The sequence below is a fragment of the Neolamprologus multifasciatus genome, chromosome 8 (genome assembly GCF_963576455.1).
Source record: "Neolamprologus multifasciatus chromosome 8, fNeoMul1.2, whole genome shotgun sequence".
Lineage (NCBI taxonomy): Eukaryota > Metazoa > Chordata > Actinopteri > Cichliformes > Cichlidae > Neolamprologus > Neolamprologus multifasciatus.
This window is the reverse complement of record NC_140446.1, coordinates 5,367,754-5,381,178: the sequence shown is the minus strand read 5'-3', so window position 1 is coordinate 5,381,178 and position 13,425 is coordinate 5,367,754. Positions and strand designations below refer to the sequence as shown.

The 13,425-nt window shown below is 40.5% G+C and overlaps 1 protein-coding gene across 1 annotated transcript in view; it reads right to left on the bottom strand.

Annotated features, from left to right (window-relative positions):
• The window catches only part of myo1d (myosin 1D), a 133,609-nt gene that overhangs the window by 26,004 nt on the left and 94,180 nt on the right, over positions 1 to 13,425 (bottom strand). Inside the window, exon 21 of the mRNA XM_085169613.1 lies at positions 9,496 to 9,650. Coding sequence (XP_085025739.1) covers positions 9,496 to 9,650 — 155 coding nt within the window. The remainder of the gene's footprint in view (positions 1 to 9,495; positions 9,651 to 13,425) is intronic.

The following is a 13,425-nucleotide window of genomic DNA, read 5'->3' as shown; positions in this document are numbered from 1 at the left end:
TGTCTTGTTCATACTGACAAAGTAATACGGTCTGCTGTGTGGATAATGGCACTAACAATACATACAGCCTGTCCAAGAAGCCTTTGCTCAAGTTTTGGTGGCTGAAATTCTAATATTTCATTTGTAGATTTGTACAATAAATAGTAGGCTGTCTGTGTGATGCGAGACAACTGTTCAGGCTGAGAAAGCACCGTGTTATCCAAGCTACAACCTGATCACTTCAGGCTAAAGCTAAAGCCTAAACCCCTAAATTTCAGCCTCAAAACAACAGTCAACATCAAGGTGACTATGCCCATTGTTTATTTACAGTCTGTAGTTATTATGTAATCAATATATAGTAAGTTAATAGTCAATACAGAGGTTCGTTAAACAAAACAAACAAACTGTTTTATTACTAGGATGTAATCGGTTATTGTATTGGCACTACATTCAGTCCCGATGTTCTTCTCCTTGACTAATTGGCTAATTTTTTAATAATAAAACCATTAATCTCTTGTTGCAGCCAAATTCACACAGAGGACAGCAGGCAAGGATGCTATCAATGTCCTTAACCCCCCACACATCCACACACAATCCATCCACTGCACAGGCGTTTTCATTAGTCACTGTGGACATTGTAGCAACAGCTTGACTTCCCAGAGTCTTTATCTAAGAAACCAATTCCAGCTGCTTACACAGCGCAGCAACTACAACGACAGAAAACAGCAGAGATTATGTGAACCGAGGATTTAAAAGAATCAGCGGTGAGTTAGGAGGGGAAGACGTGCCAACAAGTTTCTAATAATACGTTCAGAACAACATCAACGTGGCGTAAAACCCACCGAGTGCCACTTTCAAATGTCAAAAAAAAAAAAAAATCCCAACCCTTTTTTTTGGCATATATATATATATATTGAATTTTATTTATCTACCACCTGGAGCTTATCACCTATGAGAATTGAAGACGAGGATGAATAATTCATTACAAAGTTATTTTTACATTTTGTCTCTCAGTGAGGAAAAGTGCGAGTCAACATGGAAGCCTGAGACGTGACACTGAGTGAGATATAAACTGCATCACATTTAAATGGAAGTAAATCTCATATTTATTATCAAGTCACGGTCTATTGTGCACATTTTAAAAGTGTGCAAGTCTCTAGTTCATGATGTAACAGAGTTAACAAAGACCTCACCCTGTTAGGACAAATAGTGTTGGCAAATGGTGCCAAAAAAACAAGGGTTAGGGGGACATTTGTCTTCAAAGAAAAAGTTGTGCTTTACCAGTGCTGCTGGCACATTGCAAAACTGGTTTTTGTCAGTTTCACTAAAGCTCAGCGAGCAGCCTGTGACTGTTTCCAGCAGATTTGCCGTCTTTTGTGCAATCTACTGATGACCTCGCCAACCTGCTAGCAACTAAAGCAATCATAAGTAGGCTTGCAGGTCCTTATACCTCTTTACAACCACTAGCAGCTCCCACCAACCACTCATCAACCAATCATGGAATACACATTTATTTCCAGTGACTGGTGGTTACCAGATGGTTGCTGATTGGTCTTTAAACTTGTGTGACTGAGGTCTTAAGCAACACTAGTGAGAAATCGAGAATTACTGCCATACCTCTGCCATCTTTTTCCTCTGTGCTGGTTAATGCTTTACCTTATACTCCACATATTTATTCTTAGACTCTAGTAGAGTAGCTTTGCATGAATCACAGTTCAAAATAATCCCTTCTCATCTTATACTGCTCCTTGGGGCAGTAGTTCACAGACTGTCTGAAACATGCTTTTTAGCTTCCTTTCCACTCCCTTGAATTCAGTTTCTGATTGGCTGTTAATCTCAAATAGAATATTTGCATAGTAGGTGGGTGGGGCTTCTCTGCTCACAGTCAGAGCCAAGTACCTGACTTGACCATATTCAGGTTATTTCATTATCACACTGAGCCAAAAGCAGAAAAACAAAACAAAACTGAAAACATTTATATCTGATAGGTTTTTAGCTTACACAGATTATTTGTAGACACTATGACCTCATAATTTGAAACTTCTACCGTGTTTAATATAAACACTGACACAATATATGAGATAAAAAATAAGGACAAGCAAAATAAGTCCTCTTTAAAGACATTTTTAGGGTAAAAAGACACTTGCAAAAAGATAGCCGTTTCTTGTAATGCCAGATAATCTTTACCTTTGGCATTTATTGCCAGCGGCAGAGCATTTCTGATATGCGTCTATTGACACCACACTGCAGACTGGTCCTAATGAAACCATAGTTTCTCTTTGCATTATTGATAGCTGGTCCTTTCATATATTCTTCGTGGGGTGAACAAGAAATAAGACTTCACAAACTAATGTACTGTGTTATGGTATATACAGTTTATGATATAGACCTGATTCCACACTCTTACTATTAGAGGATGTATAGTAATCAGTGAGAGAGGCTGGAACATATATGAGGTCTTTTGGGTTCTTCGACTCTGTCCTTGATTTTAATGTGTGACAGATGCAGCGTGTCTACTCCTATCCTAGCAGAGGATTTGTGGGTGTGCTGCAGTCATTGCTGCATGGTGCGCATGTCAACACACACACACACACACACACACACACACACACACACACACACACACACACACACACACACACACACACACACAAGGGAAAGACAGAGAAAAAAGGGGGTGGCTCTGTCTTGTCTAAATATAGGCCTCAACAGCAGCACAGCCTTAAATATTTCATTTCCTCTTCTCCAGAAATGAAGAAGGGGGGGAGCCAGAGGAGGAAAAAGGAAAGATTGAGAAAGAGTCTGAGAGAGAAAGAGAGAGAGAGAGAGAGATGAGCAAGTGGAGGGGGGGGCCTAAGGGGTTCAGGAGAGACTGAGATCAGGACAATAGGGATAGTCAAAAATAGGAAGAAGAAAAAGGATACGCAGAGGAAGAAAGAAAGAAGAAACGCTGGAGGCAAGGGAATCTAATCCCTCCTCCTCCTTTTTATGCAAAATAAGACTGAAATATTTTGGAATTTCTTCAGACAAGTGGTGCATCACGGCCGATAAGAGGAAGAGGGTTATCTTCTTATGTATGCGGAGTCGAAATCTCTGAATCACTCCAGCTTGAAGGAACTTGGTATTGATAAGTTTGTGCTTGACACTATGAAAAATACTTTCATTTCTCAGCAAAATAAAGAAATAAATAATAACGGAAAATATCAAACAGATTAATGTCAAGCAGATTTGCAAACTGTCAAAAAGAAATGGCACCACACGGAAACACAAGTATCCGACTACAGCCATGACAGAAGAGGATTTATTCCCTTTGGCGGTGTCATTCTGTTTTGGCCTCGATGTCACTTTGAGGAGGATAAAGTGTTGCTTTGTTGCTGATTTAAGCTGCCCTTCTTCCAGTATGCTGTTATGGACACTGTGCAGCATGCTGAAGGAGAGATAAAGGTTAAAGCCACATCTACAGCTGCAGCAGCAGGACGCTGGATGCAGAAGATCCTACAGTACACAAGCATGAGCGCAATCACATGTAGACTGCTTCTCGGGAAATCCTCCACATGCACAAACACAGAAATCTACTAAGAACAAAGGCACAATCACAAACACGTACACATTATTTGCACATGCTGGTGTTCCCTTTGTTCTGTCACTGTTTCACAATGATGGATGAGCCTGAATGTGAAGTACATACAGGGTCATTACGCGAGGCCCACTGGAGGTTCTTAACAGCCCGACACCTACGGGGAAATAGGCTCCACAACGGAACAAGGTAACAGCACCAAACGGCAATGATGAAGGACGCACACACAGGCAACGCTGCAAACACATTAAACACCAAGATGAGCAGATGCAGGCACATCTGTCTGCAAGCAATACTATATGCACCGCCCTGTCTCTCTCTTACAACCGCAGACACAATGAGGCACAAACATGAACAGAGAACTCGATGCATGTAGCAGACTATACTGAAGACGAGTCAGGAATAATAATAATCAGTGTCAGTGACTTAAAAACACGCCTTATCAAAACAATGTATGGGTACATCAAATTAACGAAAAGGTCAGCTATCAACAAACTACATTGTGTCATTGATTTGATCTTAAGCAGTCATTTAGCAGCGATGGCTTACTGAGTTTATTTTAAGACTGAGTCATTTATTTTGGATTTGCATAGCTTAGACATTGACATCTTCTTCTACCATGAAAACGCAAAGTTCAACTCCTGTGAATATACTAAACACGCTGCCAAGCAACTTAAAAAAAGGTTAAAAAAACACTGTAATAGTTCACTCAACCCTCTTTAGCTCCGATGATGGCACACATTCATTGTTTCAATAAGCTTATGCCAAGCTCATGTCACCATATTGATTTCCATCCTGAGTTGGATTAATTTTTCACTTGTATCGATGATGGGAAAGTCAAACCGCTGCATAACGCGGCACACATCCCACAGACGCTGATTGAAGTTGAGGTTTGCGGCGAGCGTCAAGATGATTTCTCACACTCAACACGCTTTCACTGAATCCTGGAATATTTCCATGTCATTTCCAGCTCATTACGTATATTCGGGTAGTCAGCTGACCACAGTTTTGGGGACACAACATTGCTGAATCTTGTTGTGTCCCAACTGAATCTTGAGCAGATCAGATATGTTTGTACAGACAGTACTAGACACGATGGGTGCATCGCTTCATGTGGTCTAAGGAGCTTGGAAAGAAAAGCGTCTGGACTTCTTTAAGCTTCCTTGAAGACGTTTCACCTCTTATCTGAGAAGCTTCATCAATTCTAAGAGCAACTGGTGGAGAGTCACAGATTTTAAGCCCTATGCGGGTGTTCTCAAGAGAGTAATGGACCCCCGATGGATCCTCTACCTATTCACACGAGCCAAGGTGTGAAAACGGGTGTGGGTCACAATCAGCCAAGGTTTCAGGTGAACCCACTGTGAAGCCTAGCCCCACCTTACCATCTGATTTAAAGAAGTCCAGATGCTTTTCTTTCCAAGATCCTCAAACTACGATGACGTGGATGACTGATACACTTCATGTGCCTCTTTTCTGCACCACTGTGGAATAATTGAAATCTAGACTCAGACCACATGACCTTTAGCCGGTGCTTCAGTGTCCAATCTTTGTGCGCAATAGCAAACACGAGAAGAAGCTTCTGTTTTCTAGGTAAATAGAAGGAGCACTGGGAAGCAAAGCATACAGCAGACAGAGAGGTTGCAAAGGCAGAGGAAAAAGCTTATAGGGAGTTGTAGAAGCCGGGTAAAGACAGTATGTAATGTAGTATGAGATGAGCATCAGGAGTGATGTGTGACATCACAAGATGATAGTGAGACCCGCTATGATGTATCGTTTGGAAACTATAGTACTGACAAAAAGACAGGAGGTGGAGCTGGAGGTGGCAGAGGCGAAGAGGCTAAGAGTTTTGTTCAGAGTGACCAGAATGGACAAGATTATTAATGAGTATAGCAGAGGGACAGCTCAGGTTGAGCAGTTTAGAGACAAAGTTAGAGGGGCAAGGCTGGTGGCTGAGGTTTGGACATGTGCAGAGGAGGAATAGTGACTAGACTGGACAAAGGATGTTGGAGATGGAGCTGCCAGGGAGGGGGAAAAGAGGAAGATAACAGAGAAGGATAGATGAAGTGAAAGAGGACATGCAGAGGGCTGGTCTGACAGAAGAGGTTGCTAGGGTAGGAAGAGATAGAGGCAGATGATCCATTGTGGTAACCCCTAAAGGGAGGAGCCAAAAGAAGCAAAAGAAGATATAGAAGAAGAGGCCGTTTTAGCAATCTCCTTAGTGGTTTTCTTTGCTTTGCTTTTATCTGAATGCTGCAGCCAAGTCCCTGGGCAGCTGGTTTTGTCCGTTTAAAAAATAATCCCATATAGATGACTTTGTAATCTTTTCCATAACCAGTGAGTGTGTGCTGCTTGGATGAAAGAGGGCTGTCCACACACCTCCTCTCAGTAAATACGCCAGTTGTTGGACTGACGACTGGATGTGGATAAAATGTTTTATTTATATTTGAAGACATGATGAAATTTTCCCTGACTTCAATACGTAATACTGCAGGTGGAGCACAAAACAGTAATTATAGAAGAACTGCACGTTTAGACACACTCTGTCTGTTTTTGTCCATTTTCTGATCCGCACCACGTGTCGCACACGTAGGTGGTAACTAGAGCAGGGCGATATGACCAAAAATATTTATCACGATATACATTTGAAAATTTGCGATAAAGATATAACTGACGATATAACTGACACTAAACAAAATACTTTACAACTCCACAACTTTATTAGTGCAAAAAAACCCATCAATGTATTTTCACTTAAACAAGCAGCTTTTTTATGTGCATTAAAGTTATATAAAAATGTAACAGTGCAAATTCCTTGCTGACAGTTTAACCAAAAGGCATTTCCAGTGGAAATTGGCCGACATATCCTCAGCATAACCATGTATAATATCTACAAAACTTAAAAAGAGGTTATACACACACAATACGGTAATATTATGTTGAAGCACAGTACGTATCACTCCGCGAGGCTCCGCCTACGATAGCCGTAATACTCCGACAATCCATCAAGCGGTGCGGCTTCGTAGCTTAGCAAAGTCGTACTAAAACATTTGACAGATTTTTGAGCGCCGTGTACATAAAATCGTTTCGAGGTCAGTAAACACAACCAGAATTCATACATAAGGCACACGGGATTATAAGGGGCACTGTCGATTTTCAGAAAAATCAAAGGATTGATTTTAAGTGCAGTATTTTCCAAACAACACGGTAATAACGACGGCCCGCTAGCATGCTCTAGCAAAAATAGTGCTTTGTTGTGTATCTGACGGACGAAAGCTAAACCAGTTCCACCACTGAAGTTGCAGCATTTTTACAAACCAGTTCTGGTTCATCCGTTTCATTTAATGATCCGCTTTCGCTCTTCTCGTTCTGCGTCGCCGCCATGTGCGTATGTAAACAAAGGCACTGCGCATGTGCGTTTTACCCATATTCTATCACGATATTTCATTTTCCTATCGTTGCCCAAAATTACACCGGCATTACCGTGAACGCTATGATATAGCCCAGCCCTGTTGGTAACCCTGTTTAATCTAATGACACAACCAATCTAATAAGTCAAATAAAATGCACTGGGTTCAAACTTTTTTATGCCGTCAATAAAAGATGGACTGATCACCTGCATGTCTGATGTCCACAGCTGTAGACTTTGGTGACACTACTGGGCTAAAAAAACAAATAAAAATAAAAATCTATGATTACCAGTCAACTGAATTTAAACTGTTTTAAGTTTAGAAGGTAAAAAAAAAAACTTTCTTTCTGGTGACACAAATTGAAAAGATTGAATAATAAAGATGCCCAGACTTAACTTGGTGCCTGCTTCTAAAACAAGCTATATTTCTCACTGTGAAGAACAGATGTAACTTCATCAAAAAATTGTAACAAATAAATATAGATTTCCTGAACTAAAGACATTTTTATAACCTCATTCGGCTGCTCAATTATTTGCACGGGGTCCCCACAGTGGATAGATCCACATATTTAATTTGGCCCCAATTTTATCTACAGTACACAATATCTTCAAAAGCTTTAGATTTTTAGTTTGAAAGGGCCTGAAGATCTCTGATGCCTGAGATCTTTCGGCCCTCAGGTGGCACTGCATTAAAAATATGCACGAGTATTCAAAGAAAAACCACTGCGTGGGCTCAGGAACACTTCCAGAACTCACAGTTCAGAGAATCATCCAAAAATGCAGGTTAAAGCTGTATTAAAGAAGAAGAAGCCACAAGTGAACACGATCCAAAAACACATCTTCTCTGGGCCAAAGCTCATTTAAATTAAGTGAGGAAAAGTAAAAGTCTTTTTCAAAAACATGGACATGCAACCTTTGGATTAAAGAGCAGCAGGTTTCTATCAAAGCTCACTAAAAAGCCAACGTGTCTGATGGTATGGGGGTACATTATCTACAGTTTTTAGAGGAACGTGTGCTCCCATCCTGACGATGACTTGTTCAGGAAAGGCTTTGCATATTTAAGCAAAGCCTGCATTTAAGCAAACTGCATACTGCATCTATTACAGCAGCATGGCTTCACAGTAGAAGAGTGTGGGTGCTTAACTGCCCTGTCTGCAGTCCACAATCCTCTCCAAAAATCCTTCAGCTGGTCCCCTCAGTTCCCAGATGTTTACAGGTTATTATTAAAGAAGAGAAGAGACTACAGTGATAAACACGGTCCTCTCCCACGCTGCTGTCATCAAATTTGAAATGAGTCAATATTTTTCTTCATTTTAAACATCTGACATGTTTTCTATGTCCTCTGATGTGAATAAAATTTGATTTATTTGATGAGCATTCTATTTTTATTTCCATTTTATTTCCAACTTTTTCAGAACAGGGTTTGCATTTGCACGGTAGTTTCATTTCACATTAGTGTGTCGATGTTTACTGCGTTTGTCTTTTCCCTGCTCCCAGTCTCACTGTGAATGAACATCCTTGCATACAAGAGACAGGTGAAGCGAAATAACATTGAAATGGCGACATAAATCTAAAATAGTTCTTCCTCAGTAATGTCAGCTCACTGGATCAGAGATTGAAGTTAAGTTAAAAAACTGAAGATTTACAAAAAAAGTGAAATATCACTTTGCAGACTCTCTGCTGATAAGATTCCTCCGTGCTACGTACGTTACATCTCTCCCTCAGCAATGCAATGATGCTGACGTGTGGCGTAGTGAACAGAGACCAACCGAGAATTAAACTGAACAGACTGGACAGCTGTCACCAAGAACCAATCCAGCTTTTTAATCAGGATTAGCCTGATGTCCTATCAAAACCTCTGATCGGTGCATCCATACCGACTTTTGTTCATTTCACATTTTTGACCTAAAGCGGCCACAGAAAACCACATGGAAACGAAACAATAGCTTTAGAAAGAATTAACAAACATTTTATCCCAATTATCCATCTGCCTTTCTCAGCTGAACAGGAAAACAACAAATGATGTATGAATTAATATCCTGTCCTGAAGAGCGCTCCGAGTCCTTATTAAGTGAACATTAGGGTTTAAGTGGGGACAGCTGCTGCTGCGTCATCTAACTGCCTCATAATCCTGCAACCACAGGTCACATCAGCCAGTACCACACATATGAGCCAGTGTGACTGGATTTGACATAATGTTCTAGAAATTCAATTGAGACAATTTTATTATTTTCTCAATTTAGGAAGCACGTTGCTCCTGCAGCTATGCGGGAAATTACCTCAAATGAGAGCCGCACAAGGTTTAAGTGGGGACAATATGCTGATTATTAACTGGAAACAGTTTTCTCTACACAGTAAATAGAAGAAATGAGCTACCTTCACCTCGTGTCACCCACAAGTCTTTAAATCAGAACAGCGAACATTTTTGAGGACATTTTAACATATCATATTTAGGCACATAAACAGGTGACTCTGCTTTCACCAGTGCCTGTTGCCCTTCCTCTGACTACTACTTGTTTCCCTCACTGCTTACCTCTTGAAATGGCTAAGCAGGGTGCCAACTAGCTCCCCGATGCGGCTCTCATTGGCAGGCACCATACCCTGCAGGCACACCACGAGATCCCTGCTGTCCTTGGTGTGGAACACAACCAGCTGGTCCTTCCCGGGGGACACGCTCAGCCCTGTCACCTGAGATACACAAATAGAGAGAGAAAGGACACACGCAGTTAAACACAGATAAACATGTACATAAAACAGACAGAGAAATACACAAACAAGCACTCTGCATTGTTACATTGTTGCAGTTGCATGTGAAAATCAGTGGAGTAATTTGGTTTCACCACAGCTTGCTTCACCAGGAAGTAAAGTGAAGAGAGCTGAAGGATTTGGACTGGTCAGTACAATAATTACTTTACTTTACAGGTACACCTGTTTAATGGCTCATAACACATTAATGTAGTCAGCCAATCACACAGCAGCAGCTGAACGTGTTTAGGCATTTCAGGATGACCTGTTGAAGTTCAAATTGATCATCAGAATGGAAAGAAAGGTGTTTTATCATGATCGTTGATGCCAGATGGGCAGGGATTTTCCCACACAACCATCTCCAGGGTTTACAGAGAATGGTCCAGAAAATGTCCTACTGATGCCAGAAAAAAATGGCTGGAATGCTTTGAGCTGACAGAAAGGCAGAACGAAAGGTCTTAATTTCTGCCTCATTTTGTGTAAGAAACTGAAAATATCTTCCCTTTTATCTGAGTATTGTTAGCGACCATATCTATTGTGTTATGACCACTGTGTACTCATCCTTTGATGTAAGGCTGCCACGATTAGTCGACTAGTCACGATTACATCGATTATCATGTCGTTTGAAGCTTTGTAAGATCCCCAAAGACGCAGGAAGAAGTAGTAGGATTTAAGAGTGTAATAACGGACTGAAACAGAAGATGGCAGCACTGCATGTACAAGGATGCCAGTTGCCGTTAAACCCCGAAGAAGAAGAAGCTCTGTCCCAGAATTCATAGCGCATCCCTGCTCAGTTTCCAACAATGGCGGCCTAGCAGCTAGTTAGTTTTAATATTACTCTTATTATTCTTTCTGGGTCACAAAATAAACGTTTAACATATTTTCAGGCGAGAATGTAGCTGTGTAAACCTCAAATATCTGCTCAGTTTATCAAGACACCACATATTTTCAAAAGCGCTCTGACGTTTTCGGAGACGTCTGTTACCCACTAGCTCGATAGCTAAGCGGGGTTCAAGGCTCGCTAGAGCCGTGAGAACACCGGACTCCCGGCAAATCGTTTTCAAACCCACCGCCGTCTTTTGCTACTCAGGTTAAACATGATATATAAGTCACTTAGATAACTTAAAAATGTTATTGTTTGGCTGTTATATTTTAGATAGCAAGGAGCAGACGGCTGAGTTTATTAAACTTCACCGAAACAATCTGCAAATTTCATTAAAATTTAATAAACTATCATCTTGTCTTTATTTTTAGTTAGCACATACCTTAAACACTTAAAGCTGTAAGCTAATGATAGTTATATAAGAGCAGATGCTGCTGGTGCAGTAAGCTGTACGTTGTACGTCCAATGGATGCTTGAAATGATTAGTCCACTAATCGCAAAAATAATCGGTGACTAGTCGACTATCAAAATAATAATTTGTGGCAGCCCTACTTTGATGGCTGCTTCCATCCATGATCTAAAACTGGTTTCTTGAACAGCAAGTTTAACCCACTCAAAACTGCCCATCAGTCACCAGATCTCAGTCCCAGAGTGTGTTTGAATGGGAGATTCGCATGGTGGATGTTTCGCCAACAAATCTGCAGAAACTGTGTGATGCCATCATATCAATATGAAGCAAACTGTCTGAGGAAGAGGCCAGTATATGTTAATGATCTTCTTCCGTTAGTCTTGTCTTTTTCCAATATGCACGTCTTTATCCTGTTAATTTCAACAGTGGGACGAGGCTGGGCATGTGCTTTTATTCTTTAAACATTGTGTTTGCTTCATTTTAAAGGAAACTATTAGCCACTTGATCTTCTAGCAGAAATTGTGTAGGCTAAACATACTTTCCCCCCTTACTTTTCATTTATGATAGCATTGTACAAAATATTGCTGCTTGTTCCTGTTTTTATGTGTCCCCGAAAAGGATGCCTATACAGGGTATATGGTATATGGAAGAAAAGAAATACTCTGTTTGAATCATGAAAAACACTGAGAATTTTCTCAGAATAAATAAGAAAAGATCATTACTATTACACTAAGGCAAATTGGTGATTCATCGACAAGATGTGATGAATTACTCGGACAAATATCAGTCAGTATCCGTCTCTGGTGTCAACTGGTGTGCGGGATTTCTTCTGGTGGAGAACGTCATCGGCATCTGGAGTAATGCTTTATAGATTAGCCTCCCAAACGGCCAGTCTAATTTTTCCAATTAGAGCCCCCAAACTAAAGCAGCTGGGTTAAAAGGAGACTCGGTTTTTCAGCTGGATTGTCTGCTTCACAGGTCTACAAAGCTGCAGGAAGAATCCAATATATTTACAGATAAACACCTTTCAGGAGAAAAAAGAAGACCTGAGCTTCATTTCTCATTAACTTCCCATTACATTTCCCTTTATCCTATATCCACCCTCTATTTAGCCTCGCTTTCCTTTGTCTCCTTTGTCATCTCCCCTAGGGTTTTAGCCATTTTTCTTTGTCTTTCCAAGTTGAACTGAAGGCAGTGAATGTTGAGGAAATAGCCAGGGGGCAGCCAGTCAGCTACACTAATAACCATCACCAGACAGCAATGCCGAGACAAACTCCCCATCACAGGCAGACAAGCAGAGACAGGTTTCGACCGGCGGCAAATCAACCAGCTAGCTTATTTAGCCTCAACACGATGCCCGTGATTTCAGAAACAAACACTTCACGTAATCACCGTGAATTAAAGCCCAGAGCCATGCCTCTCTGTATAGCAATCCACCCACAGTTAATTACAAAGAGCCGATTACATTTACATTTATATTAAAGGCCTAATTGATTGGAACGACAGTCGGTGTTCTAATGAGTTGGGTAATGATACATTCAGATTCGCTTCCTTGTCTCATTTTCTTCTCTGTCTTGATTCCCCCAAATCAGTTTAACCAGAGTATGGAATCTGTTAGAGCCATTCATCTGCCCCGCCATCTGCTCAATGACTCGTCTGTCATCCCGTTACATATTTAACAAAACTTGGAGATGTTGACATATTTTAGTCCTGCCCCCCAATTTGGGCGCTACACGCTCTGATCTGCATTGACGATTACACTGTAGGATTTTCAGTGTAGTTGTTATGTAGACTACACGACTGTACAACTTTTGAGCCTTTTTAAAGATGTGATGAATCCCAGTTATTTCATAACAATATTTCATGTTCTCCTCTTTGTTGTCTTGTTTGTTAATAATAACCGATTATCTTTAGGATATGGAATATTGCAAGAAATGTGAAACTGTGAGTGGAACCTTCACTCTTACACTTCATGTTATAGATGTTTCAATAGTTAATCAATTAAAAGTAAATATAAACACCTTTCTAGATTTATTATCTTCCAAACATTTTCTGAAAACTTGACTTTGACCTTACGTTTGAGGGCAATGAGTTCAAACTCGTCCGAGGTTTTTACCTATAGAATCAGTTTCATAATGTTTTTATAATGTTAGTGCATTCACAAACTTCTGTGTCCACACTGCCCATCTGCCCAGCAGGGTGACAGCAATATGCCATCAGCCTTTTACGACTGAATGGTAAAAAGTACATTTAAAAAAAAAACAAAAAAAAAACACCATTTTAAAAAAAAAAAGGGCTTGGGGTTCGGTTGTAGTAGGGGTGCAACGATACTCATATTGATATTGAACCGTTCGATACAGTGCTTTCAGTTCGGTACGCATATGTATGTATGTATGAATACAAATTTTTTTAAAATTTATTTTATC